This window comes from Betta splendens, chromosome 24 (genome assembly GCF_900634795.4).
Source record: "Betta splendens chromosome 24, fBetSpl5.4, whole genome shotgun sequence".
NCBI lineage: Eukaryota > Metazoa > Chordata > Actinopteri > Anabantiformes > Osphronemidae > Betta > Betta splendens.
The window spans coordinates 3,961,472-3,986,879 of record NC_040901.2 but is presented as its reverse complement, the minus strand read 5'-3'; the positions used below and the strand labels follow the sequence as shown (position 1 = coordinate 3,986,879).

General features: G+C 43.5%; 1 protein-coding gene across 31 annotated transcripts in view; it reads left to right on the top strand.

Annotated features, from left to right (window-relative positions):
* Positions 1 to 25,408, top strand: part of LOC114849524 (scavenger receptor cysteine-rich type 1 protein M130-like) — a 43,390-nt gene that overhangs the window by 1,831 nt on the left and 16,151 nt on the right. For 5 of the 31 annotated variants that reach the window (XM_055506356.1, XM_055506355.1, XM_055506354.1 and 2 more), the window contains exons 1-6: positions 15,852 to 16,059; positions 17,081 to 17,139; positions 17,362 to 17,454; positions 17,623 to 17,744; positions 21,104 to 21,288; positions 21,995 to 24,659. Coding sequence is in view for 5 of the 31 variants with exons in the window: in XM_055506332.1 (XP_055362307.1) it covers positions 2,638 to 2,952 (315 nt within the window). In the remaining 26 variants the exon portion in view is untranslated. Of the gene's footprint in view, positions 1 to 2,637; positions 2,953 to 9,838; positions 10,486 to 13,028; positions 13,818 to 13,914; positions 16,060 to 17,080; positions 17,140 to 17,361; positions 17,455 to 17,622; positions 17,745 to 17,784; positions 18,940 to 21,103; positions 21,293 to 21,361; positions 21,898 to 21,994; positions 24,660 to 25,408 lie in introns of those variants that run through there. The other 26 variants (XM_055506332.1, XM_055506336.1, XM_055506334.1 and 23 more) reach the window with 21 other exon arrangements.

Here is a 25,408-nt window from a genome sequence, read left to right as displayed (position 1 = left end):
GCGTAGACGTCAGAGCCAGTCAGACAAGTAACAGAGTGAGTTGATCACCAGACATAAAAACCTGCATAGAACCTGCTCATAAAAATTAGCCCAATCTAAGTTGGACCACAGTCAGGTCATGTTCTCAGTTAGTGTACTCCATCTAATTTTCACTGTCTTCATCGTCGTCATCGCTGCACAACTTGGTCCAATGTGTTGCTTCTGATCAGACCTACAGATACTGTACATGATCAGAACCAGGAACAGTTTCATTCTACATACTGTGATGATCAAAACCATCATTCAGGATCATCAGCACATCATCATATCAGCACATCATCACGTATCACATATTATATGTGAATGTGCTGTTAAAGAGTATAGTATCTGTTATGGGAAAAATTGTCTCTTCCTTATTTCTATGTGTCTTCCTTATTTCTATGCATTTCTATGCAGTTATTATACGAGTTATGACTTATGTTCTGCAATTAATATCTTATGTTTTGTCTTACTGTATGCATTTGACATTTCACCTAGATTGTTCAATGGTTGTCTCTGCCTGATAGACTCTCAACTCTAGCTCCCAAACCCAAGGTCGGGGAGTTGTGTCTCTGTCTGTTGAGACTTGGTGCTCCTTTCTCACAGATAGTTGGACGTCAGCGATGCAGGTGTGAGAATGTAAATATCTTCACACACACTGCGACAGGGAGGAGATGGTGCATGTAATTTGATTGGGTTAGAAAGACATTCCACCCTAGTCGGACAGAGAAGCTAAAAGGCAGAAGCAACTTGAAGATCGTGGGCTCTTTGCGTCACACCTTCGTGGTGTCACGATCTGAGGTTTTGTTTCTTGTTGTCCCGTTTTAGCACAGTAGTTCCTGTTTTATTTTGGTAATCTCCCGGTCTCTGTTTTTGGTTCTAGCTTCACCTTCCGGTTTACGTTACATCACAGCTGTTCCTGCTTCACCGGTCATTGTACACACCTGCAGTTCATCAGTCATCACTCACTTTGTATTTAAGCACCACCTCTAAGCCCAGCACCTTGCCAGATTGTTTGTTCACTCACCCGTTCAGCTTTCCAGCATTCTTACCTTTACCTTGCCGTGCTTTTGATCCTATTTGTACCTGACCACGTCTCCAGCCCAGCCTGTGATTATCCTGTCTGCCTGTGTGAGTCTGACCATTGCCTGTCTTTGACATCCGCTTGCCTTATCCTTGTCTGTGCTGCTGCCTATGACCTACCTGTGCACCGACCCTTGCCTGTCTGACCACGAGAACTATTAAACCCTTTTGTCACCGAGCCTTGTCTCCGCCGTGCATGTGGGTCCGCTTCCTAGAGCGCCGTGACACGTGGTGTGTGCACTGATCTCCCCAGCTGGTTTTTGGTTTGTTGATGTGCACGATCAACATCCATGCTTTTTATTTGCTTTCCCCATTATTTTTATTTTCTTTATTATTTCAATAAATCGCACAAAAGGACAACTCTCTCTCATCTACTTCTTTATGGAAATTTCCACCACAGAAATTGGCGTTCTCGGCAGGATTTGAGTTTGAATCTGAGTTCGTGGATCTCGTCAGAGGCGATCCAGACGGGTGAGCAGTCCTCCCAGCTCTGAATGTCTGTAGAGGTTCGGAGGCTGAGCGACCCTAGTCCTCAGGACTATCGTCCCTGGTCACACCGTCCAGACGACCTGCCGCGGGATCCTGCCGACAACACCAATTTCTGTGGTGGAAATTTCCATAAAGAAGTAGATGAGAAAGAGTTGTCCTTTTGTGCGATTTATTGAAATAATAAAGAAAATAATAATAATGGGGAAAGCAAATAAATAGCATGGATGTTGATCGTGCACATCAACAAACCAAAAACCAGCTGGGGAGATCAGTGCACACACCACGGAGGTGTGATGCAAAGAGCCCACGATCTTCAAGTTGCTTCTGCCTTTTAGCTTCTCTGTCCGACTAGGGTGGAATGTCTTTCTAACCCAATCAAATTACATGCACAATCTCCTCCCTGTCGCAGTGTGTGTGAAGATATTTACATTCTCACACCTGCATTGCTGACGTCCAACTATCTGTGAGAAAGGAGCACCAAGTCTCAACAAACAGAGACACAACTCCCCGACCTTGGGTTTGGGAGCTAGAGTTGAGAGTCTATCAGGCAGAGACAACCATTGAACAATCTAGGTGAAATGTCAAAGAAAGGTTTGCACATTCCACTGTATTAAATAATTTCACTGAACTGCAGAATGAGGAAAATTAGGCAAACAGGTAACAGCACTTTCCAAAAGGTCAAAGTCAACTTTTGTTTTAGTCCTGTTATCAAGGTGACAGTTGAAAGCACAGAGCAATACTAAGATTAAGATTTACAAAATGCTGATGTGACAAAATATGGTGTATCAAACGAAGCCTTGAATCGTGCGAGGGTGATGGTTAGTTTGCCTCATTCTTTGACGCCTCGTCAAAGTTTTCAACAAGATCCGGAACATCATCTTTCAATAAATCGCACAAAAGGACAACTCTCTCTCATCTACTTCTTTATGGAAATTTCCACCACAGTATCATGATGAGTATGATGTTGGTTCTAAGGCCAGTTTGTTTCATGACATGTCTTTACGGAGTGTCTATTGTGTTTTCTCTCTCTTTGTTTTATTTCTCCAGACTCTGTCAGGCTGATGAATGGGACTGGTCTGTGTTCAGGCAGACTGGAGGTCAGGTCCAACCAGTACAAACAGGGGTGGTCCTCAGTGTGTGAAGCTGACTTTGACCAGCAGGACGCAGAGGTGGTCTGTAGGGAGCTTGGTTGTGGGGCTCCTTCAGCCCTCCAGGGGGCGCTCTATGGAGAAGTGGAGGCTCCGTTGTGGTCCAAAGAGTTCCAATGTGGAGGCAACGAGTCTGCACTGCTGGACTGTAGAAGCTCAGACTCAGCTAGAACCACATGCTCACCTGGCAAAGCTGTTGGACTCACCTGCTCAGGTAGACGAGGAGCTGCAGCTTAAACCTGGTTCATTCCTCTTCTAATGAAGGTCACCTCGTGGTTTTACTAATGATTCTTTGCTTTCTGTTCAGAACCTGTCAGGTTGGTGGGAGGAGACAGTCGCTGTGCAGGTAAAGTGGAGCTGAAACATGAAGGAGAATGGAGACCAGTGGGTGGATTCAGGTGGACCCTAAAGGAAGCAGCTGTTGTCTGTAGGGAGCTGGACTGTGGTTCTGCTGTTTCTATACAAGAGTGTGAAGAGTCTTCAGAGAGCCTTGTGTGGGGGATCGACTCTGACTGTCTGCTTTCTGGATTTGGTCTGAGGGAGTGTGTTACATTCCATGAATCGTATACATTCATCCAGAATCTTACCTGCTCAGGTGAAATTATTTAATGCTTTGTGGGGGGGGGGTTTAGTGGTGGGTACACAAACACTTTTAAAACATCTTCTGGCATCTTAAATAGCATCTGCACAGGTAAAGCTCATCAGTGACATGTCTGACAACAGTATAATATAATGAAATAATAATGAAATTTCAGACCCTTCATATATGCTGCCCTTCACCTGAAGGAGGAAGATTTTGTCTCTGTTAGTGATATCACACCAGTGACATAACTCAACTCCTATTCATCCTCTCTGTGTTTACAGACCTGCTGCTTCAGCCAGTCATCTCTGTGGATGGGGTTTCCCAGGCCGGTCAGCAGGGGTCACAGGTGTTCAAAGGTTTCAGCTTCACAATCAGCTGCTCCATCCATCCACAGTACCCTGGAGGCTCCTTTCAGCTCACCTTCACCTCCTCCTTCTCCAATGCAGAACACAACTACACCCAGCCAGCTGTCAATCACTCTGCTTACTTCCTGTTTCATGTTGCAGAGCCGGCCCACCAAGGAAACTACACTTGTGTTTATCAGGTGTATGTTTTCTCCCTTAACTTCTCCTCAGAGAGCCGACGGCTGTCTGTCAGTGTCTCAGGTAAGATGCAGCTGAGAACCGTACAGGTCACTGAGTGTTTAACTGCAGCTTTGAGACGACAGAGCAGTAGGACAGGAAACACCTGAAGTAACATAAAGCTAAAGGATTAGGAGACTCAGACTATTCAGCAGCTGTCCAGTCTGTGATTAACGAAGCTGTTGGACTCATATGTGGATGTTTTTGATCAGATCCAACAGTGTTTTTCCTCAAAGTGGTCGCCCTGCCTCTGACTCTGCTGCTGCTCAGTACTGCCCTGTACTTGTACTATAAGGTACTGGAACCACGTGTGTTGGACTCAACCTGTGTTTACTGATCTGAGCAGACGAGCCATGCAGGAAGTGACACCTGTGCTGTCTCTCCAGACCACCAGAGGGCAGATGTTTAACAGACAGGAGGACAGTGAGCTGGTGAACCATTGGGTATTGGTGCAGCTGAAGAGGAGAGAGACATCCAAGGAGTTCACCCTACATCCAGAGAGATCTGAGTCTGACATTTATACCTGATGCTCCTGTACATTTTTCTACGTCACCATTTTTTTTATTCGTCTGCCTTTGGAGGGTTTGTCTTGGTTAAAATGGCATCGCTTAAATTAATAAAACATACAGTATGGATATAGAACATACGTGTAATACTAGAAGCATCCATCCATCTATTTTCTACCGCTTAGTCCCATGCGGGGTCGCAGGGGTGCTGGAGCCTATCCCAGCTATCTACGGGCGAAAGGTAGGGTACACCCTGGACAGGTCGCCAGTCCATCACAGGGCAACACACAAAGACAGACAACCATTCACATACACACTCACACCTACGGACAATCTAGAGTGACAAATGAACCTAATGCACGTTTTTGGACAGTGGGAGGAAGCCGGAGAACCCGAAGAGAACCCACGAAAACACAGGGAGAACATGGAAACTATTAATAACAGACAGTTATTAATAGATATTTACAGAAAACAGGCATGTGGCGCCTAAATAAAAACACACATGCACGCGTATGAATGTGCTGTTGTTTTCTGTGCTACATGTTTCTTGTCAATAAAGTCCTTACTCAGTGTTTCTGTGAGGTTCATTGCTGGTGAGGCACTGACTTCTCCAGAGTCAGACTTACAGTACAATAAAATAACTTGAATGAGTATCTTTATGTTCACTATGGGCAAAGACAATTTCTTTAATTATAACAGAGTAACAGATGGGACCAAACAGTGATACTGGCTTTAACTCTTTACTAACTTAAAACAACTTTGACTTTAAAAAATACCACAGGACCCAACACACTTACTGTACAATAAACATTAATAGAAACATGAGACTTTGCTTTCGGTTAACACTGGACTTCTGCTTTATTTAGTTAACACAGCACTCATACTTTTAGTTAACACAGGACTGCAAATCAACACAAAATTTGACTTTACTTGACTTAAAAATCTGTGTTGTGATCAGTTATTTCTTTAGAAAACTGAAAACCATTTGTTGTCTTAGTTTTATATATTTTATACAAAATCCCTTGTTAGTCATAAGTGGAAAACAGTAAACAGTTTTTGCGCGATCAAGGAAGTAATTATGTAAAACACACATCAATAAACTACGGTGGTACTGAAGTGCAAGTCACAAACAAACAAAAAGACAAAACACAACGACATTAACAAAAAAATTCACCAACATTAACAGAAAGCAAGACGACATTAACAAAAAACACGACATTAACAGAAAACACACCAACATTAGCAGGAAGCACAACAACACTAACAGGAAACACGACAACATTAACAGGAAACACACCAACATTAACACGAAGCACGACAACATTAACAGGAAACACGACAACATTAACAGGAAACACAACAACATTAACAGAAAACACACCAACATTTCAACATCACGGAAAGGGTAGGGACCAGGTCTTGTTTTTGATTGGTCACAAGCTACTGTAAGTCAGTCAAACCTGCGAGCTAAAAACGGGGCTATGCTGCGCTAATTAAAATTTTAAGGGCTATTTAACAAAGGGTTTCATCAGAGACGGGTCTTATAGAAAAGTCGCTGCCATTTACAGCTGCTTGGAGACCAAATAACATATTTGGTGCTTGGATAGAAACCTGAAACAGACTCCGTGTTAAAGCTGTGTTTAAATGCTTAGTGAAGTGAGTCTGCAAGGATCTCTAACTGACGAATCGTTTGGATCACACACTTACCATTTAACGAGGCCAAACTACGTACTGTACTGTTTGACGCAGCTTATATACTGAAACTTGTCTTAGTGCCTTGTTCGGTAACCAAACAGCTGTTCAGGTCCACAAAGTCCTGATAAGATCGCTCTCCCGACATCTTATTAAAGAGTAGACTCCGTCCCACTGAGTCCTGCTTCTTTCAATTTCGGTTTGGCCGTGTGAATATTTAATGTTAAAATATGTTGACAGCATATCGAGGCTTGCAGCCAATGAAAACTTTTTATTAATAGCCCTCAAATGTATGATCCTCTATTAACATTCAGTTCAAGTTGAATTACTGCACAGCAAACTCTAGGCTTTGAAATGAACTCAGTTCAATTTTACTGTATCTTACTGTACATGTCCATGTAAGACCACTGAACAAACTGTAGATCTGAGTTGCAGTAACTACTTTCTTGGAGCTGGACTAATCTTAGTCTGAGTTGAATTTCCTCTGACATACAGTACTGTAATATTTATAACTCAGAGTATCACTCTTTAATATAACGTAATTCGTAGTTCACAAAATACAAACAAACATAGCCAGGATATTCCTCTATGTAATCTGTACCTACAGTATAACAGCATAGTATTAATTTAATTAAGTTTTAATATACCAGTTAAATAAAATAACGTTTGAGAGCATAGCTGAAATAATATAAATACATTTTACACTGTTTTTGTGACACTTGTGCTGCTGCTGGGACATAATATTATTTGAAAAATGTGCATTAATATTCAGAGCAATTACTGCATGGCCTACCTAGGAACAAAAAGCATTGGTTCAAATTTTATATTGACCTAACATATTTTTAATGCTTTTAAATATGTTTTTTGATCATTCTTATGATTTTTAATAATATGTCTCTGTATCTGAAGTTGTTGTATCTAGTAGACAGAGGCTAGTGAGCTGTTGCTGGGAATTTCTGGGGTGAACTATCTTCATGCTTGGGTTGATTTCTACCATTTGAGTAGAAATGTGTTTTTTGTGAGTGCAATACTCATTAAGAATTTTTTACTTATTTTAATTTATATTTACACATGCTTTTTATTTATGGCCGGTTCACCATATTAGAAAGCGAAAAACATGTAATTTCAATACTATGATTTCCTGAATAAAAGTGTTTTCCCCTCAGAAAAACAGAATTCAGTGAAATACATAATAGTTAAAGCCAACTTTATTGTCAACCCAAAAATGCACCACTACTCCATAGCTAGGACAAACTGTTATCTTCACACTCCAATGTGCAATGTATTGTCACAGAAGAAGACCCACTACAGGACCGTCAGGAACCAGAACGGCGTCCTCACTGGAGCCGACAGGAACCAGAACGGCGCCCTCTCTGGAGCCGACAGGGACAGGAATGGTCACTGCTACCAGGCTGGCAGGTCTGCGGGCGGCTTCATCTCTGGAGCCGGCAGGGCTGCGTGTGGCTTCTGAGCTCGACGGGGCAGAAGCCTGAGCGTGACGTGACTGGGCAGAAGCCTGAGCGCTACTGATTTAATTAAGAAGTCTGGGGGTTTGAGGACAGAAGCTTTTGCAGGGCCTTGCAGATGAAATGCTTGATGGAAGTGGGGTAAACAGACCATGTCCTGGATAGGGCTGGTTATGTTGGAGATTTGTTTCTGCAGCAGGACAGGTATAGTTGTAGACAGATGACCAGGGAGATGTGGTGATCCTTGTTCTCATCACTATTTGTAAGACTGACCGGAAGCAGTCCTCTACCAGATGGAAGCTGTGGCTGTCCTCACCATCACCTCATCAAAACAAAAGGTACTGCAATCAGAATTGTAGATTATTGAAATGTTTAGTATTATGTAGGTCAAAACCTTCTCTAATGTAAGAATACACAATACCAGACAAAAAATTAAACCAAACAACAGGACAGCCCTGCCTGTGCTAAAACAACATATAACATATAACTATCTTACTGTTGGTACATACAAATGTACATACCTTCACTCCTGAGCTGGGGAACAGTTTGCAGTGATTTCCCTGTTTGACAACCTCCTTGCATGTGGGTAACTGTGATGTGCCCCCCTAAAGTATAGAAAAAGACAATGTTACATTTGCTGTAAATTGTATTGGTCCTAAAAATATAATGGCTATGGTACACAAGCTATAGGTAAGGTAGAGATGTGACTAATTAGCAACTAAGTTTGCAACACAACACAGTTACCATTCTACCTAATCATGTTAAAATTTGATAGAACAATGACATAACCCCAAATCACAAGATGATTTAGGCTGTGACACAGTACAAGGTAATAACAAACATAACCGCGTTCATCTGCAATTTCCTACTGTAGCAATCGACCAGCTGTAGCTCTAAAGTACAAAGGCCTAAAGGCATGCTAATGGCTAACGCAGCACACAAATAAGAGCGGCAGCACATGTCAACAGGAAAAAAGCTTTATCCGCAGCTCCCTGCCTGTGGCCGATCGAAGGCCCATCGCTATTAGCTGTTCCCCACACAGGTGTGTGATTGCGCCAACTCAGAGTAGCACATTTGAAAGGGACAAAGACTCGATTGACTCGCTGTATCCATTAGCAAAGCTATTTATTAGCTTGTATCACATTTACTACATTTTAAACAGACCAACTAACATATTAAGACATCACAAGTATCAAGCACAAACTTACTACAGAGAGCTAGATCCACCGCTCGAAAGCCAATAGCTATCAGCTGTTCCCCCAGGTGTATGCAATTACAGAAAAGGGCTAAAAGCTAGACCCACCATTCCCTGGTTTAAAATAAAAGTGACACACAAAGTGCTCACTTGTTGATCCCTTGGTAAAGTGAATAGACTTTGGTGTTGGGTAAAACACCCAAGAACCAAACTATTTCTAAGGGAGTACTTGTGCACTGCCATGCTCGTCTGTTCACGGTGAGTGAGAGGGGGGAAATGGCGGAAGTCCAGTTTTGGGGGGTGGTGGTTCAGGATTTGCAGGGAGGACTTCTTGCATCTGTGACGACAGGGGGGGAACGGTTTCAGAGTAGGACGAGGTCTGTCTCCATTGGAGAGTCTCAAAATATAAAAAAAGGAGGAAATGCACTTCTACCATGCTCAGTGTGTGTAAAAATGTGACCCATAGAGTCATAGGAACGCTCCAAAATGTCTAAAAAGTGGATTTTGCATTATATGACCCCTTTAAGTTAGCTAACTTTTCACAAATACAAAGAAGTAAACTTCACTTATAACGTTAGCTGTGTGTGCGTCTAAACATGGGTATGCAGACACATGTTGTAGCTCCCTCCAAGTTATTTACAGACACAAGGTGTGACAAGGCATAAACAATTGCACCACTATGCATAAACATAAATCAACATATTACTTGGTGTGTCAGTAAGTCTACTTCATCTAAAGCAAAATGTTTAGCCTGGTGAAAGCATTAATTTAAAAAAAAATTAAAATTATCAACCTACAGACATACAAAGCATATACATTTACATATACCCAAACATTTTCTAACAGATCTTAACATAGTAGGAGCCACAAATTGGAGGAAGAGGTCTAAACAGGTGGCAAAACAGTCATTCGGTAGGCTAAGCTAACCTAGCTAACTCTCCTATTCGGCCACCTCACGTTCAAGACGAACGCAATACATTTGTCAGTGAAATAACCGGGGGAATACATGTCATTACCAACCAAAAATGATTTCAGATGTATATCTATAAGAATAAGAAAACCTTTAATAGTCCCGCAGTGGGGAAATTACTTCTCACAACAGCAGTACAGATGAGCGAGAATACAGGTACAGAACACTTTGTGTTGGCACAGTACAAAGCAGTACAGTACAGTTAGAGTGAGTATGAGGTCATTGCAGGGTCATTGCACGGTAATGGGTACAAGATTTGTACCGGTAACATTATACATGATTGTTCACAGATTTACACAAATATTGTGCAGAGCAGGTTGCTATATAAACCACTGATGCAGTGGGTGAGTGACTGTAGTGGGACGTGGTCAACAGTTCTGATTTATACAGTCTGACAGCAGCAGCAGCAGCAGGTAGGAAGGATCTACGATATCTCTCCTTCACACAGCGAGGGTGGATCAGTCTGCTACCGAAGCTGCTCTCCAGAGCAGACAGTGAGTCCTCCAGTGGGTGAGAGTCCTGGTCCATGATGGATGTCAGTTTAGCCAGGACCCTTCTCTCACCCACCTCCTGCACCGTGTCCAGAGTGCAGCCCAGGACAGAGCTGGACTTTCTGATGATCCTGTCCAGTCTCTTCCTGTCCCTCACTGTGATGCTGCTGCCGCCCCAGCAGACCACACCGTACAGGATGGCTGATGCCACCACAGAGTCATAGAAGGTCTTCAGGAGTGGCCCCCTCACTCCTCCTCAGCAGGTACAGTCTGCTCTGACCCTTCCTGTACAGTGCATCCGTGTTATGAGTCCAGTCCAGTTTTTTGTTCAGATGCACACCCAGGTACTTGTAAGAGTCCACTCTCTCAATGTCCCTTCCCTGGATGTGCATCGGTGATATGACAGCAGGCTGCCGTCTGCGGAAATCCACCACCATCTCCTTCGTTTTCCCTGCATTGATCAGGAGGTGGTTCCGCTGGCACCAGTCCACAAAGTTCTGAGTGAGTCCTCTGACGACTCTGCGATCGTCGGACTGATCACCGATGATGACGACGCAGAGTACAGAGAACTTCTGCAGAACACAGCTGTCCGTGTTGTGTCTTAAGTCTGAAGTGTAGAGGGTGAAGAGGAAGGGGGCCAGTACAGTCCCCTGTGGGGACTCCTCCACTTTGTGTTTCAGAAGCACCGGCTGGATGGTGTTGAAGGCACTGGAGAAGTCAAAGAACATGATCCTCACAGTGCTGCCGGGCTTCTCTAGGTGAGAAAGAGCTCACTTCTCACCTGGGTGCTGGAGTAGGATAGGGGTTGAGGGAGTGTCTCAGTGTGGTGTGAAGTGAGGGGGTGTTGTTGGTATGAGTCGCCAGTCGTCAGGGCTGAGGGTAGAGGGCTTTGTGTAAAGGTGTGAAGGGCTGTGGGGGCTGGTAATCCAGTGGTATGAGGCGACAAAAGGTTTGGAGGCAGCTGCTGGGAGGTGTGAGTGGGTGCTTGGTCAAACCTATTAAAGTATGAGTTCAGCTCGTTGACCCAGCTCGGGTCCCCCTCAGCCTGTGGGTGTGGAGCTTTGAAGCCTGACATGGTTTTCAGGCTCCTCCACACCTCACTGACATTGTTCTGCTGCAGCTGCTCCTCCATCTTCCTCCTGTAGCTGGACTTCCCCTCACGGATTTTCCTCCTCAGCTCCTCCCTGTCCCCTGATTTGAATGCTCTCTTCTTCTCCTTTAGCAGAGCTTTAATATCAGAGGTGACCCACGGCTTGTTGTTGGTGAAACACCGAACCCGCCTGGTGGGAACGGTGTTTTCCCAGCAGAAGTTGATGTAATCCGTTACACAGTCTGTTATTGCGTTAATGTCCTCCCCATGTGGCTCGCAGAGCTCCGTCCACACAGTGGTGTTTAAAACAGTCCCTGAGAGCCTCCTCGCTCTCAGCTGTCCACCTCTTCACTGTGCGGGGCACCACCCACCGGCTGCCTGTGTACAACAGGTTTATACACAGGCAGGAGATGCAGGATGTTGTGGTCAGCTCTGCCCAGTGGTGGGAGGGAGGATGCAGCGTAGGCCTCTTTGGTGTTGGCATAGAGTAAGTCCAGGGTTTTGTTGTCTCTGGTGGGGCAGGTCACATACTTGGGTGTATGTAGGCAGAGCAGCTGAAGGAGGTGCATGGTTAAAGTCCCCAGAGATCAGCAAGAGGGCCTGTGGGTGCTGTGTTTGCAGCCTGCTGGTGACTGAGAGCAGGGTCTCAAAAGCTGTGTCAGCGTTAGCAGAGGGTGGGACGTACACAGCAATTATTATAACGTGTGTGTGAACTCCCGTGGCAGGTAGAATGGCCTCATGCCCACCGCTAACAGCTCAATGTCTCTGTTACACGGCTTCATTTTGACATACACCACCTGATGTTCACAAACACAGCCAGACCCCCTCCCTTAGTTTTCCGGCGCGGCGCCCACGTCGGGACTTCACCAGCACCTCAGCGGTGATCTTGTGTCTGTCTCTGGGCAGAACTACGGCGCTGCGCAGCGCGATCACCTGCTCCGCGGTGTAAACAATGCGACGCACATCGTAGCTTTAAAACAGCGTTTGTACTGCGCCAAACTTGAGTAGGTGAAGAAAGTAATAAATAGAAGTAAGAGGACAGGAGCTGTTGTGACCAGCAGCCAGCTCGACCGGCGCCGGAAAAAAAAAGAAGAAGAAAAAAAGAAATATAGTACTGTCGCTTTTAAGATGATCACATTTTAACCCAAACTATCGTATGAAATTTAACAACTTTAAAAGTCACGTGAATTTTAAAACAAACCTATTCTATGGGCACATAGCCTATGGAAATCAAGGAGGTTCAGTTATTTCGACAATTTTATTGATTCTCGGAACTAGAGACTTGATGTCGTGTCCGTGTTTTCTTCTGCATGCTTTTAACATCGTAATGTCCAACGCACCTTGAATACCGCAGCGGCAGAAGGATTCGGCCTCATTGAACAGGTTGAATCCGCTCCTGAACCGTAGCGTGCGTCCAACTCGCAGACAGGCCGGTAAAGTAGCTTGGTCTATTGGCCAGTCTCTGCACCACCGGAGTCTTTTACTAGTTTGTTAACATTTTGAACTCGCGTTTCTTATTTTCGCTCTAAAAACGATAATTACTGTATGTCTGGCAACACTGATACATGCTGGCAAGCAGAGGCAGAGAAGCATCTCCTACAACTGCAGGGGGTTTCTTTTGGTTAAACAAATTCTGTCTCTGCTCTTTAAGTTTGTTTCGGTTTGTTCCGTGTAATTCTAATTTAAACTATTGGTTGATTACTATTTTTGTTTCAGGTGCCCCAACCAACCTTCTTATCAAGCCTCTCTTCCACCGCTACCACCTCTTAGCGAGCCTCTGGTGGGACGGGTTCATCCTCTGTGCTGAGACTTAATTATGATATGCCACAGCAACGTCAGCCCCAAGTATTGGCTGAGGTGGAGTCAACTTTAGCAGCAGTGATGCAGCATCCTAATGCACAGTACGTAAGTCTTGTTTGTGTGTGTATGTACTTGTAACAGTATATTGTTCATATGTTGCGTTTGTTTCTAGAAAGTCTGTCATTTACCAGTTTGAAACGGCACTGGGTTCATTCCATTAACTGGCGTTGGACCACGTGGTGTCACATGCTTTTATTGCCAGATCTAACCTAAGCCATGCACATGTTGGATTATTTGTTGCACATGCAGCCCAGCTCCAGTCAGTCTGTGAAGATGTCATGGTCAGTTCTTTACAGGTCTGTGTGGTGGTTGGTTGTTTAGGCTATAGACTTGTTCACATTTGTGTCACGGTGGACATGAGTGAAAGACTCAACGCTGATAATATTTCATCTTCTATATTTGCATAAATCAAATTTAAACCTTGTTTTTTTCACCCAATGGTTGGTGTCAGCACAACAGAGCTAAGATTTGACATTTACTTGGTTTATTCTAGTTCATTAACTCTGAAAACATTTAAAAATCACAGTCCTGCTGTGGACCCGTTTTTGTGGGGAGTACCAAGATCATAAGGCGCATAAACCAACCTCATGTTAAGCCAACACCTCCGTCTCCTGCAGAGGAGCTCAGCAATGGGGAAATCTACAGGTCAGCAAGAAAGCAAAAGGTCAGTCCCCGCCATCATGTTGTGAAGACTTACTTTGGAACATTTAAGATGCTGCGTGTGTCCTTTCTCTTCTTCCAGAGACTGCGCCCTACAGAACCTCGCAGCGCAGATGAAGGCACTCCCTAAAGTTGTGGGCTGTGAGCTGCCACCTACTCGGGATTTGCTGGTGATAGACGGACATGGATCTACTCTGCAGCTTGCATTATTACACGCCAAGTGTGTGTTTCACTGTTTGATAAAGGGAAGGGAACAAACTCAATACTTGGTGGAGAAAACGTTGGCTGCAATACATCTGAATCTGAACTGTGATAAAGAAAAATAACGTGACAGCGGATGAAGTTTGTTCCCGAGAACAGGAAAAAAAAACAGTTGTGATTCTGATGTTGGTAATAACATGAGATGTATTCATTGGGCAATACTACAGAAAATGTCGTATTACCAATATGTTTCTTCATAGTGTGAATTTGAGGTTTGACTTGGAGTTTTGACATGCTGCATTTTTCACGCAGTCACTTTGGTTTTGACATTAATTTTGTCGATTTGATTCTGCTTCAAACAAAAGCTCTAAGATTTGACCAAGAATGGGTTTAGGTTTATTGAAGACATTTACACAGACACGTCTACTGAAGAAGTGGCATAACTGTACTGTAGCTAAATGTACAATAGTACCAGTAGTTCCACTCCTCTATTGTAGCTTTGACTTGTCTGTAGTTACATTTCAAGTTTTTATACAACATTTGTTCTTCTTTAAATGTTCTTTGTTTTTCTGGAAGTCCTGATGAGATTTGTACAAGCAGACTTGAAGCTACAGTACAACGTCTTGATTTACGGAAGCCAACTGTGCGGCTCTTCTACTACTTCGTTATTGAGTGTGCTCGCTTTCTCCGTCACCTCCTGGTTTAATTCCATTAGCCTGCAAAGAAAGAAATCTGTCGGGACCCCTCACATCCTAAGTCCCATGTTCCAGTGGCTCCCATCAGGACACAGACTCCCTGATGCAGGACCCAAATAGGAGAAACACTGTAATCCCAGCAGTAGTTATCCATCAGAATGCTGTCCTGTACAATGACGCTTTTAATTGATCTTATTAGTAATATTAATTTTCCTGGATGCTTTACCTTATTTGGCCTTCAGGGATAAATAATAGAGATAAAGTGTTTTAAATTGAATTGATCAATACATTATAAATACCTGAAATACTTATGTACACATTATTCAAAGAAATAAATTAAAAACAAATTTATGTTGTGAAGTTCACATGTGAAAATATGTCAGTTGTATAAAAAACATTTTGCCGTTTCCGCTCACGCACGTCAGCGCGTGCGTCAGTCAATGTCATGGTAACAACAAACGCTTGGCCCGACCGAGTCTATATAAGGCGCGCAGTCACGGGGGTTCCCCGTTTGCAGTTGGACGCTGACGTTTAGAGACGCAAGCAACGGCAGATGGGTAGTGAATTCCGTGTAAATTTTAATATTTATCACTTAAATGGCCTGAATTGTTTGAAATGAATAAAGGATATATGTACGATACATCTATTGTATGTGTATTTATGTGTTTATTGACAACGTAACTTGTCATTTTGGTCAAAATTTGAAAAATATTCATATTTTTAAAATGGCGACTGCACCGACTGTAAACTCCCGCAGCGCTCCAGCCCTTTTCGGTATCTGCAGCCTTAAATATTATCGCCTAAGGTTATTTAATTTAGTTAAATCTACCGTATAGACACGTTGTTGGACTTTGCTAACGGATCATTCTGTTGCCAGTTTAGCAATTAAATCTGTGCAAGTGTGATCTGGAAATGCAGGCACGATATTACAGTTTTTCTCAGTGGCTTTAGTACAATTCTTAGACCAGAATTGAAGTTTGCAAATATGTGTGTGCATTTCTCAAAACAATTTGTACAAACAGCCAAACACTGGATTTCTTGCAACAGCCTGTAACTTGCTCAAAATCTTTAGTAACTTCAGGGCCTAATTATTGCATATTTCCATCATGTTTTGATGTTGTTTCGATTGTGCGCACGTCACCAGAAACTGTTGTCACGCCTACCTGGTTGGCTCCTCTTCTCTGTCAATCACATTATAAGCGCTGCTGATTGGTTCAGTTACCTGCTCAGGTTTATATGCACACTTGTACCGTTTGTCCAGTATTGCGATAAGGGCGAAAATAAGGAAGTGTGTTCAGAACCGAAGCAAATTACTGGATGAAAAGAATCTGGTAAGGAAATCAAGCGGCTTTACCTGGTGTTAGACGCTACGATTCAAGCTAAAGTGAAGCTCAAGCCGCTGCTGCGCGGTGTTCATTCGGTGTCGGACATTACATGTCTAAAAAAACCCTGTCAAAGAAAACACGCACTACGTGAAGTCTCTAGCTCAAAAAGAAAAAAGTAAATAATTGTTTAATTCGAATAACTAATTCTGTTATTTCTTTAGATTGTGTGCACATATAATAGTTTTGTTTTTAAAGGGAGTGTGTTTGCCAGTAATATGGACAGCAGTAATATTATTATATGGCAATGTGTACACAAAGCATTTAGCTAGCGATTAGCTTAGCGTCCGTCGTTCATCAGATCATAACTTGCCACGCGTATTGGTGGCGTATGCTATGCTATTCTTTGGCGCATGTCCTTAGATCCTTTTTCAGAACAGTGGCTTTTATTTGAGGAGTTTATTTGTGTTGCAAAAATTATTGTAGCGGTAGAGCCACAAATTTGTCCCGTGCTGGTGTAATGAAGTTTTTTGTGTGTTTTTTTTTTTGTAAATGGTTTATATCATTTTAAGATTAAATTATCTTTTTGTTTTAATCGGTTAATAATTTAAATTTGTATTTGTGAATTTTATCTGTTGGATTTTTTTTTTGTTTCGTCCACTCTAATACTTTCCGTACTGCACACCGCACTTTTTGAACTTTTTTTGTTTCCGTACTACCTGCTCTGTCTGTCCTGTCTCATGTTGCCGCATGCACCGATGAGGGTAGGTTGTGTGGAGAAAGGCGCTTGATTTATTTTTACATTTTCTTGCAGAAATCAGTTTGTGTTGCTGTTTTTGCTGTCCATTATTTGCTGCTCATTATATTACATTACTCGTCATTCTCGTAATAATTTGTTTAGATTTGTTGGGTAATTTTTGGTATTGCCTACGAGGATTAGCTTGGTGACCTGAGCTCCTCGTGTTGGCATGTTAGCAAATTTGTGTTTTGTTGTATTGTAGCAATTTTGTTTATCTGTCAATTTATTCAGGGGAGCTGTGGAGTGCAGACACAGAAACCTACAGCTACATGTTTATTAGTTTCCTGCAGGTATGGGTTTTGTTATTGCATTGTTTTAGACTATGCTCACCACCTTGTTTAAGCACCTCATCTTTATGCTTGGATGGCTGCCGTGTGGCGCCAACTTTGCAAATTATGTTTAGCAAGTTTTGCTGGCTGGGCTCTCACGTTGCCGCATGCACCGATGAGGGGGAGCTGTGCAGTGCAGACACGGAAACATACATCTACATGTTTGTTATTTGTTTCCTGCAGGCCAATAAAACGAGAAGATAAAAGTCCAAGCTGGCTTCAGTAGTTTTGTACGGTCAGGGAGAGAGGCTGCAATGAAGAGCGTTACACTAACGGGTGATTGTTTCATATTTTCGTCTGTTTTTGATGCACGTGACCGACATTTATAGCGTTGTAGCCCGGACTTTGCTGTTTATTATAGACACGCCTAAAATCAGATTAATTTATATTGAATTCATGGGTAACCTCCCCATTTTCTTTTGCTATTTCATCCTCACTTATCAGGTTCACTGAAGAAATGGAACTGATGGTCACACAGATTTATGGAGGCAGACATCCAAAGCTAGATTGGACCTCCAGGAGAGACGAGCGTGGCCATTGGGACGTGCCCATTTATGGACTTAAAGGTGAATATTGTGCAGTGTTGCCAGATGGGAAATAAGAATAAGAAAACCTTTAATAGTCCCACAGTGGGGAAATTACTTCTCACAACAGCAGTACAGATGAGCGAGAATACAGGTACAGAACAGTTTGTGTTGGCACAGTACAAAGCAGTACAGTACAGTTAGAGTGAGTATGAGGTCATTGCAGGGTTATTGCACGGTAATGGGTATAAGATTTGTACCGGTAACATTATACATGATTGTTCACAGATTTACACAAATATTGTGCAGAGCAGGTTGCTATATAAACCACTGATGCAGTGGGTGAGTGACTGTAGTGGGACGTGGTCAACAGTTCTGATTTATACAGTCTGACAGCAGCAGCAGCAGGTAGGAAGGATCTACGATATCTCTCCTTCACACAGCGAGGGTGGATCAGTCTGCTACCGAAGCTGCTCTCCAGAGCAGACAGTGAGTCCTCCAGTGGGTGAGAGTCCTGGTCCATGATGGATGTCAGTTTAGCCAGGACCCTTCTCTCACCCACCTCCTGCACCGTGTCCAGAGTGCAGCCCAGGACAGAGCTGGACTTTCTGATGATCCTGTCCAGTCTCTTCCTGTCCCTCACTGTGATGCTGCTGCCGCCCCAGCAGACCACACCGTACAGGATGGCTGATGCCACCACAGAGTCATAGAAGGTCTTCAGGAGTGGCCCCCTCACTCCTCCTCAGCAGGTACAGTCTGCTCTGACCCTTCCTGTACAGTGCATCCGTGTTATGAGTCCAGTCCAGTTTTTTGTTCAGATGCACACCCAGGTACTTGTAAGAGTCCACTCTCTCAATGTCCCTTCCCTGGATGTGCATCGGTGATGTGACAGCAGGCTGCCGTCTGCGGAAATCCACCATCATCTCCTTCGTTTTCCCTGCCTTGATCAGGAGGTGGTTCCGCTGGCACCAGTCCACAAAGTTCTGAGCGAGTCCTCTGTACTCTGCGTCGTCATCATCGGTGATCAGTCCGACGATCGCAGAGTCGTCAGAGAACTTCTGCAGAACACAGCTGTCCGTGTTGTGTCTGAAGTGTAGAGGGTGAAGAGGAAGGGGGCCAGTACAGTCCCCTGTGGGGACTCCTCCAGTTTGTATTTCAGAAGCACCGGCTGGATGGTGTTGAAGGCACTGGAGAAGTCAAAGAACATGATCCTCACAGTGCTGCCGGGCTTCTCTAGGTGAGAAAGAGCTCACTTCTCACCTGGGTGCTGGAGAAGGATAGGGGTTGAGGGAGTGTCTCAGTGTGGTGTGAAGTGAGGGGGTGTTGTTGGTATGAGTCGCCAGTCGTCAGGGCTGAGGGTAGAGGGCTTTGTGTAAAGGTGTGAAGGGCTGTGGGGGCTGGTAATCCAGTGGTATGAGGCGACAAAAGGTTTGGAGGCAGCTGCTGGAAGATGTGAGTGGGTGCTTGGTCAAACCTATTAAAGTGTGAGTTCAGCTCGTTGACCCAGCTCGGGTCCCCCTCAGCCTGTGGGTGTGGAGCTTTGAAGCCTGACATGGTTTTCAGGCTCCTCCACACCTCACTGACATTGTTCTGCTGCAGCTGCTCCTCCATCTTCCTCCTGTAGCTGGACTTCCCCTCACGGATTTTCCTCCTCAGCTCCTCCCTGTCCCCTGATTTAAATGCTCTCTTCTTCTCCTTTAGCAGAGCTTTAATATCAGAGGTGACCCACGGCTTGTTGTTGGTGAAACACCGAAACCGCCTGGTGGGAACGGTGTTTTCCCAGCAGAAGTTGATGTAATCCGTTACACAGTCTGTTATTGCGTTAATGTCCTCCCCATGTGGCTCGCAGAGCTCCGTCCACACAGTGGTGTTTAAAACAGTCCCTGAGAGCCTCCTCGCTCTCAGCTGTCCACCTCTTCACTGTGCGGGGCACCACCCACCGGCTGCCTGTGTACAACAGGTTTATACACAGGCAGGAGATGCAGGATGTTGTGGTCAGCTCTGCCCAGTGGTGGGAGGGAGGATGCAGCGTAGGCCTCTTTGGTGTTGGCATAGAGTAAGTCCAGGGTTTTGTTGTCTCTGGTGGGGCAGGTCACATACTTGGGTGTATGTAGGCAGAGCAGCTGAAGGAGGTGCATGGTTAAAGTCCCCAGAGATCAGGAAGAGGGCCTGTGGGTGCTGTGTTTGCAGCCTGCTGGTGACTGAGAGCAGGGTCTCAAAAGCTGTGTCAGCGTTAGCAGAGGGTGGGACGTACACAGCAATTATTATAACGTGTGTGTGAACTCCCGTGGCAGGTAGAATGGCCTCATGCCCACCGCTAACAGCTCAATGTCTCTGTTACACGGCTTCATTTTGACATACACCACCTGATGTTCACAAACACAGCCAGACCCCCTCCCTTCCTCTTGGCCTGAAGCGTCTCGTTTTCTCCCGTCGTAGTTTTCCTGCGCGGCGCCCACGTCGGGTCTTCACCAGCACCTCAGCGGTGATCTCGTGTCTGTCTCTGGGCAGAACTACGGCGCTGCGCAGCGCGATCAGCTGCTCCGCGGTGTAAACAATGCGCGCTCTGACCCCGACGCACATCGTAGCTTTAAAACAGCGTTTGTACTGCGCCAAACTTAGAAAAACTATATAAAAGCTGTGTACAGGTTGTGTACACTAATGCTACTAACAAAACACTAGAAAGACAAACTTGAGTAGGTGAAGAAAGTAATAAATAGAAGTAAGAGGACAGGAGCTGTTGTGACCAGCAGCCAGCTCGACCGGCGCCGGAGAAAAAAAGAAGAAAAAAAGAAATATAGTACTGTCGCTTTTAAGATGATCACATTTTAACCCAAACTATCGTATGAAATTTAACAACTTTAAAAGTCACGTGAATTTTAAAACAAACTTATTCTATGGGCACACAGCCTATGGAAATCAAGGAGGTTCAGTTATTTCGACAATTTTATTGATTTTCGGAACTAGAGACTTGATGTCGTGTCCGTGTTTTCTTCTGCATGCTTTTAACATCGTAGTGTCCAACGCACCTTGAATACCGCAGCGGCAGAAGGATTCGGCCTCATTGAACAGGTTGAATCCGCTCCTGAACCGTAGCGTCCAACTCGCAGACAGGCCGGTAAAGTAGCTTGGTCTATTGGCCAGTCTCTGCACCACCGGAGTCTTTTACTAGTTTGTTAACATTTTGAACTCGCGTTTCTTATTTTCGCTCTAAAAACGATAATTACTGTATGTCTGGCAACACTGATACATGCTGGCAAGCAGAGGCAGAGAAGCATCTCCTACAACTGCAGGGGGTTTCCTTTGGTTAAACAAATTCTGTCTCTGCTCTTTAAATTTGTTTCGGTTTGTTCCGTGTAATTCTAATTTAAACTATTGGTTGATTACTATTTTTGTTTCAGGTGCCCCAACCAACCTTCTTATCAAGCCTCTCTTCCACCGCTACCACCTCTTAGCAAGCCTCTGGTGGGACGGGTTCATCCTCTGTGCTGAGACTTAATTATGATATGCCACAGCAACGTCAGCCCCAAGTATTGGCTGAGGTGGAGTCAACTTTAGCAGCAGTGATGCAGCATCATAATGCACAGTACGTAAGTCTTGTTTGTGTGTGTGTATGTACTTGTAACAGTATATTGTTCATATGTTGCGTTTGTTTCTAGAAAGTCTGTCATTTACCAGTTTGAAACGGCACTGGGTTCATTCCATTAACTGGCGTTGGACCACGTGGTGTCACATGCTTTTATTGCCAGATCTAACCTAAGCCATGCACATGTTGGATTATTTGTTGCACATGCAGCCCAGCTCCAGTCAGTCTGTGAAGATGTCATGGTCAGTTCTTTACAGGTCCGTGTGGTAGTTGGTTGTTTAGGCTATAGACTTGTTCACATTTGTGTCACGGTGGACATGAGTGAAAGACTCAACGCTGATAATATTTCATCTTCTATATTTGCATAAATCAAATTTAAACCTTGTTTTTTTTTTCACCCAATGGTTGGTGTCAGCACAACAGAGCTAAGATTTGACATTTACTTGGTTTATTCTAGTTCATTAACTCTGAAAACATTTAAAAATCACACTCCTGCTGTGGACCCGTTTTTGTGGGGAGTACCAAGATCATAAGGCGCATAAACCAACCTCATGTTAAGCCAACACCTCCGTCTCCTGCAGAGGAGCTCAGCAGTGGGGAAATCTACAGGTCAGCAAGAAAGCAAAAGCTCAGTCCCAGCCATCATGTTGTGAAGACTTACTTTGGAACATTTAAGATGCTGCGTGTGTCCTTTCTCTTCTTCCAGAGACTGCGCCCTACAGAACCTCGCAGCGCAGATGAAGGCACTCCCTAAAGTTGTGGGCTGTGAGCTGCCACCTACTCGGGATTTGCTGGTTATAGACGGACATGGATCTACTCTGCAGCTTGCATTATTGCACGCCAAGTGTGTGTTTCACTGTTTGATAAAGGGAAGGGAACAAACTCAATACTTGGTGGAGAAAACGTTGGCTGCAATACATCTGAATCTGAACTGTGATAAAGAAAAATAACGTGACAGCGGATGAAGTTTGTTCCCGAGAACAGGAAAAAAAAACAGTTGTGATTCTGATGTTGGTAATAACATGAGATGTATTCATTAGGTAATACTACAGAAAATGTCTTATTACCAATATGTTTCTTCATAGTGTGAATTTGAGGTTTGACTTGGAGTTTTGACATGCTTTTGACAAAAGCTCTAAGATTTGACCAAGAATGGGTTTAAGTTTATTGAAGACATTTACACAGACACGTCTACTGAGGAAGTGGCATAACTGTACTGTAGCTAAATGTACAATAGTACCAGTAGTTCCACTCCTCTATTGTAGCTTTGACTTGTCTGTAGTTACATTTCAAGTTTTTATACAACATTTGTTCTTCTTTAAATGTTCTTTGTTTTTCTGGAAGTCCTGATGAGATTTGTACAAGCAGACTTGAAGCTACAGTACAACGTCTTCATTTACGGAAGCCAACTGTGCGGCTCTTCTACTACTTCGTTATTGAGTGTGCTCGCTTTCTCCGTCACCTCCTGGTTTAATTCCATTAGCCTGCAAAGAAAGAAATCTGTCGGGACCCCTCACATCCTAAGTCCCATGTTCCAGTGGCTCCCATCAGGACACAGACTCCCTGATGCAGGACCCAAATAGGAGAAACACTGTAATCCCAGCAGTAGTTATCCATCAGAATGCTGTCCTGTACAATGACGCTTTTAATTGATCTTATTAGTAATATTAATTTTCCTGGATGCTTTACCTTAATTGGCCTTCAGGGATAAATAATAGAGATAAAGTGTTTTAAATTGAATTGATCAATACATTATAAATACCTGAAATACTTATGTACACATTATTCAAAGAAATAAATTAAAAACAAATTTATGTTGTGAAGTTCACATGTGAAAATATGTCAGTTGTATAAAAAACATTTTGCCGTTTCCGCTCACGCACGTCAGCGCGTGCGTCAGTCAATGTCATGGTAACAACAAACGCTTGGCCCGACCGAGTCTATATAAGGCGCGCAGTCACGGGGGTTCCCCGTTTGCAGTTGGACGCTGACGTTTAGAGACGCAAGCAACGGCAGATGGGTAGTGAATTCCGTGTAAATTTTAATATTTATCACTTAAATGGCCTGAATTGTTTGAAATGAATAAAGGATATATGTACGATACATCTATTGTATGTGTATTTATGTGTTTATTGACAACGTAACTTGTCATTTTGGTCAAAATTTGAAAAATATTCATATTTTTAAAATGGCGACTGCACCGACTGTAAACTCCCGCAGCGCTCCAGCCCTTTTCGGTATCTGCAGCCTTAAATATTATCGCCTAAGGTTATTTAATTTAGTTCAATGTAAATCTACCCATAGACACATGGCCATTGTTGGACTTCGCTAACGGATCATTCTGTTGCAATTAAAGTGTCGGGAGTGGAGCAGTGGTTAGCGCCGAAAGCTAAGTAGCGCCCCTGCCAGGATGCTATCAAGCAGGGAGATAAACATATTTGCCTGTTTCCGCTCACGCACGTCAGCGCGTGCGTCAGTCAATGTCATGGTAACAACAAACGCTTGGCCCGACCGAGTCTATATAAGGCGCGCAGTCACGGGGGTTCCCCGTTTGCAGTTGGACGCTGACGTTTAGAGACGCAAGCAACGGCAGATGGGTAGTGAATTCCGTGTAAATTTTAATATTTATCACTTAAATGGCCTGAATTGTTTGAAATGAATAAAGGATATATGTACGATACATCTATTGTATGTGTATTTATGTGTTTATTGACAACGTAACTTGTCATTTTGGTCAAAATTTGAAAAATATTCATATTTTTAAAATGGCGACTGCACCGACTGTAAACTCCCGCAGCGCTCCAGCCCTTTTCGGTATCTGCAGCCTTAAATATTATCGCCTAAGGTTATTTAATTTAGTTAAATCTACCGTATAGACACGTTGTTGGACTTTGCTAACGGATCATTCTGTTGCCAGTTTAGCAATTAAATCTGTGCAAGTGTGATCTGGAAATGCAGGCACGATATTACAGTTTTTCTCAGTGGCTTTAGTACAATTCTTAGACCAGAATTGAAGTTTGCAAATATGTGTGTGCATTTCTCAAAACAATTTGTACAAACAGCCAAACACTGGATTTCTTGCAACAGCCTGTAACTTGCTCAAAATCTTTAGTAACTTCAGGGCCTAATTATTGTATATTTCCATCATGTTTTGATGTTGTTTCGATTGTGCGCACGTCACCAGAAACTGTTGTCACGCCTACCTGGTTGGCTCCTCTTCTCTGTCAATCACATTATAAGCGCTGCTGATTGGTTCAGTTACCTGCTCAGGTTTATATGCACACTTGTACCGTTTGTCCAGTATTGCGATAAGGGCGAAAATAAGGAAGTGTGTTCAGAACCGAAGCAAATTACTGGATGAAAAGAATCTGGTAAGGAAATCAAGCGGCTTTACCTGGTGTTAGACGCTACGATTCAAGCTAAAGTGAAGCTCAAGCCGCTGCTGCGCGGTGTTCATTCGGTGTCGGACATTACATGTCTAAAAAAACCCTGTCAAAGAAAACACGCACTACGTGAAGTCTCTAGCTCAAAAAGAAAAAAGTAAATAATTGTTTAATTCGAATAACTAATTCTGTTATTTCTTTAGATTGTGTGCACATATAATAGTTTTGTTTTTAAAGGGAGTGTGTTTGCCAGTAATATGGACAGCAGTAATATTATTATATGGCAATGTGTACACAAAGCATTTAGCTAGCGATTAGCTTAGCGTCCGTCGTTCATCAGATCATAACTTGCCACGCGTATTGGTGGCGTATGCTATGCTATTCTTTGGCGCATGTCCTTAGATCCTTTTTCAGAATAGTGGCTTTTATTTGAGAAGTTTATTTGTGTTGCAAAAATTATTGTAGCGGTAGAGCCACAAATTTGTCCCGTGCTGGTGTAATGAAGTTTTTTGTGTGTTTTTTTTTTTTTGTAAATGGTTTATATCATTTTAAGATTAAATTATCTTTTTGTTTTAATCGGTTAATAATTTAAATTTGTATTTGTGAATTTTATCTGTTGGATTTTTTTTTTTGTTTCGTCCACTCTAATACTTTCCGTACTGCACACCGCACTTTTTGAACTTTTTTTGTTTCCGTACTACCTGCTCTGTCTGTCCTGTCTCATGTTGCCGCATGCG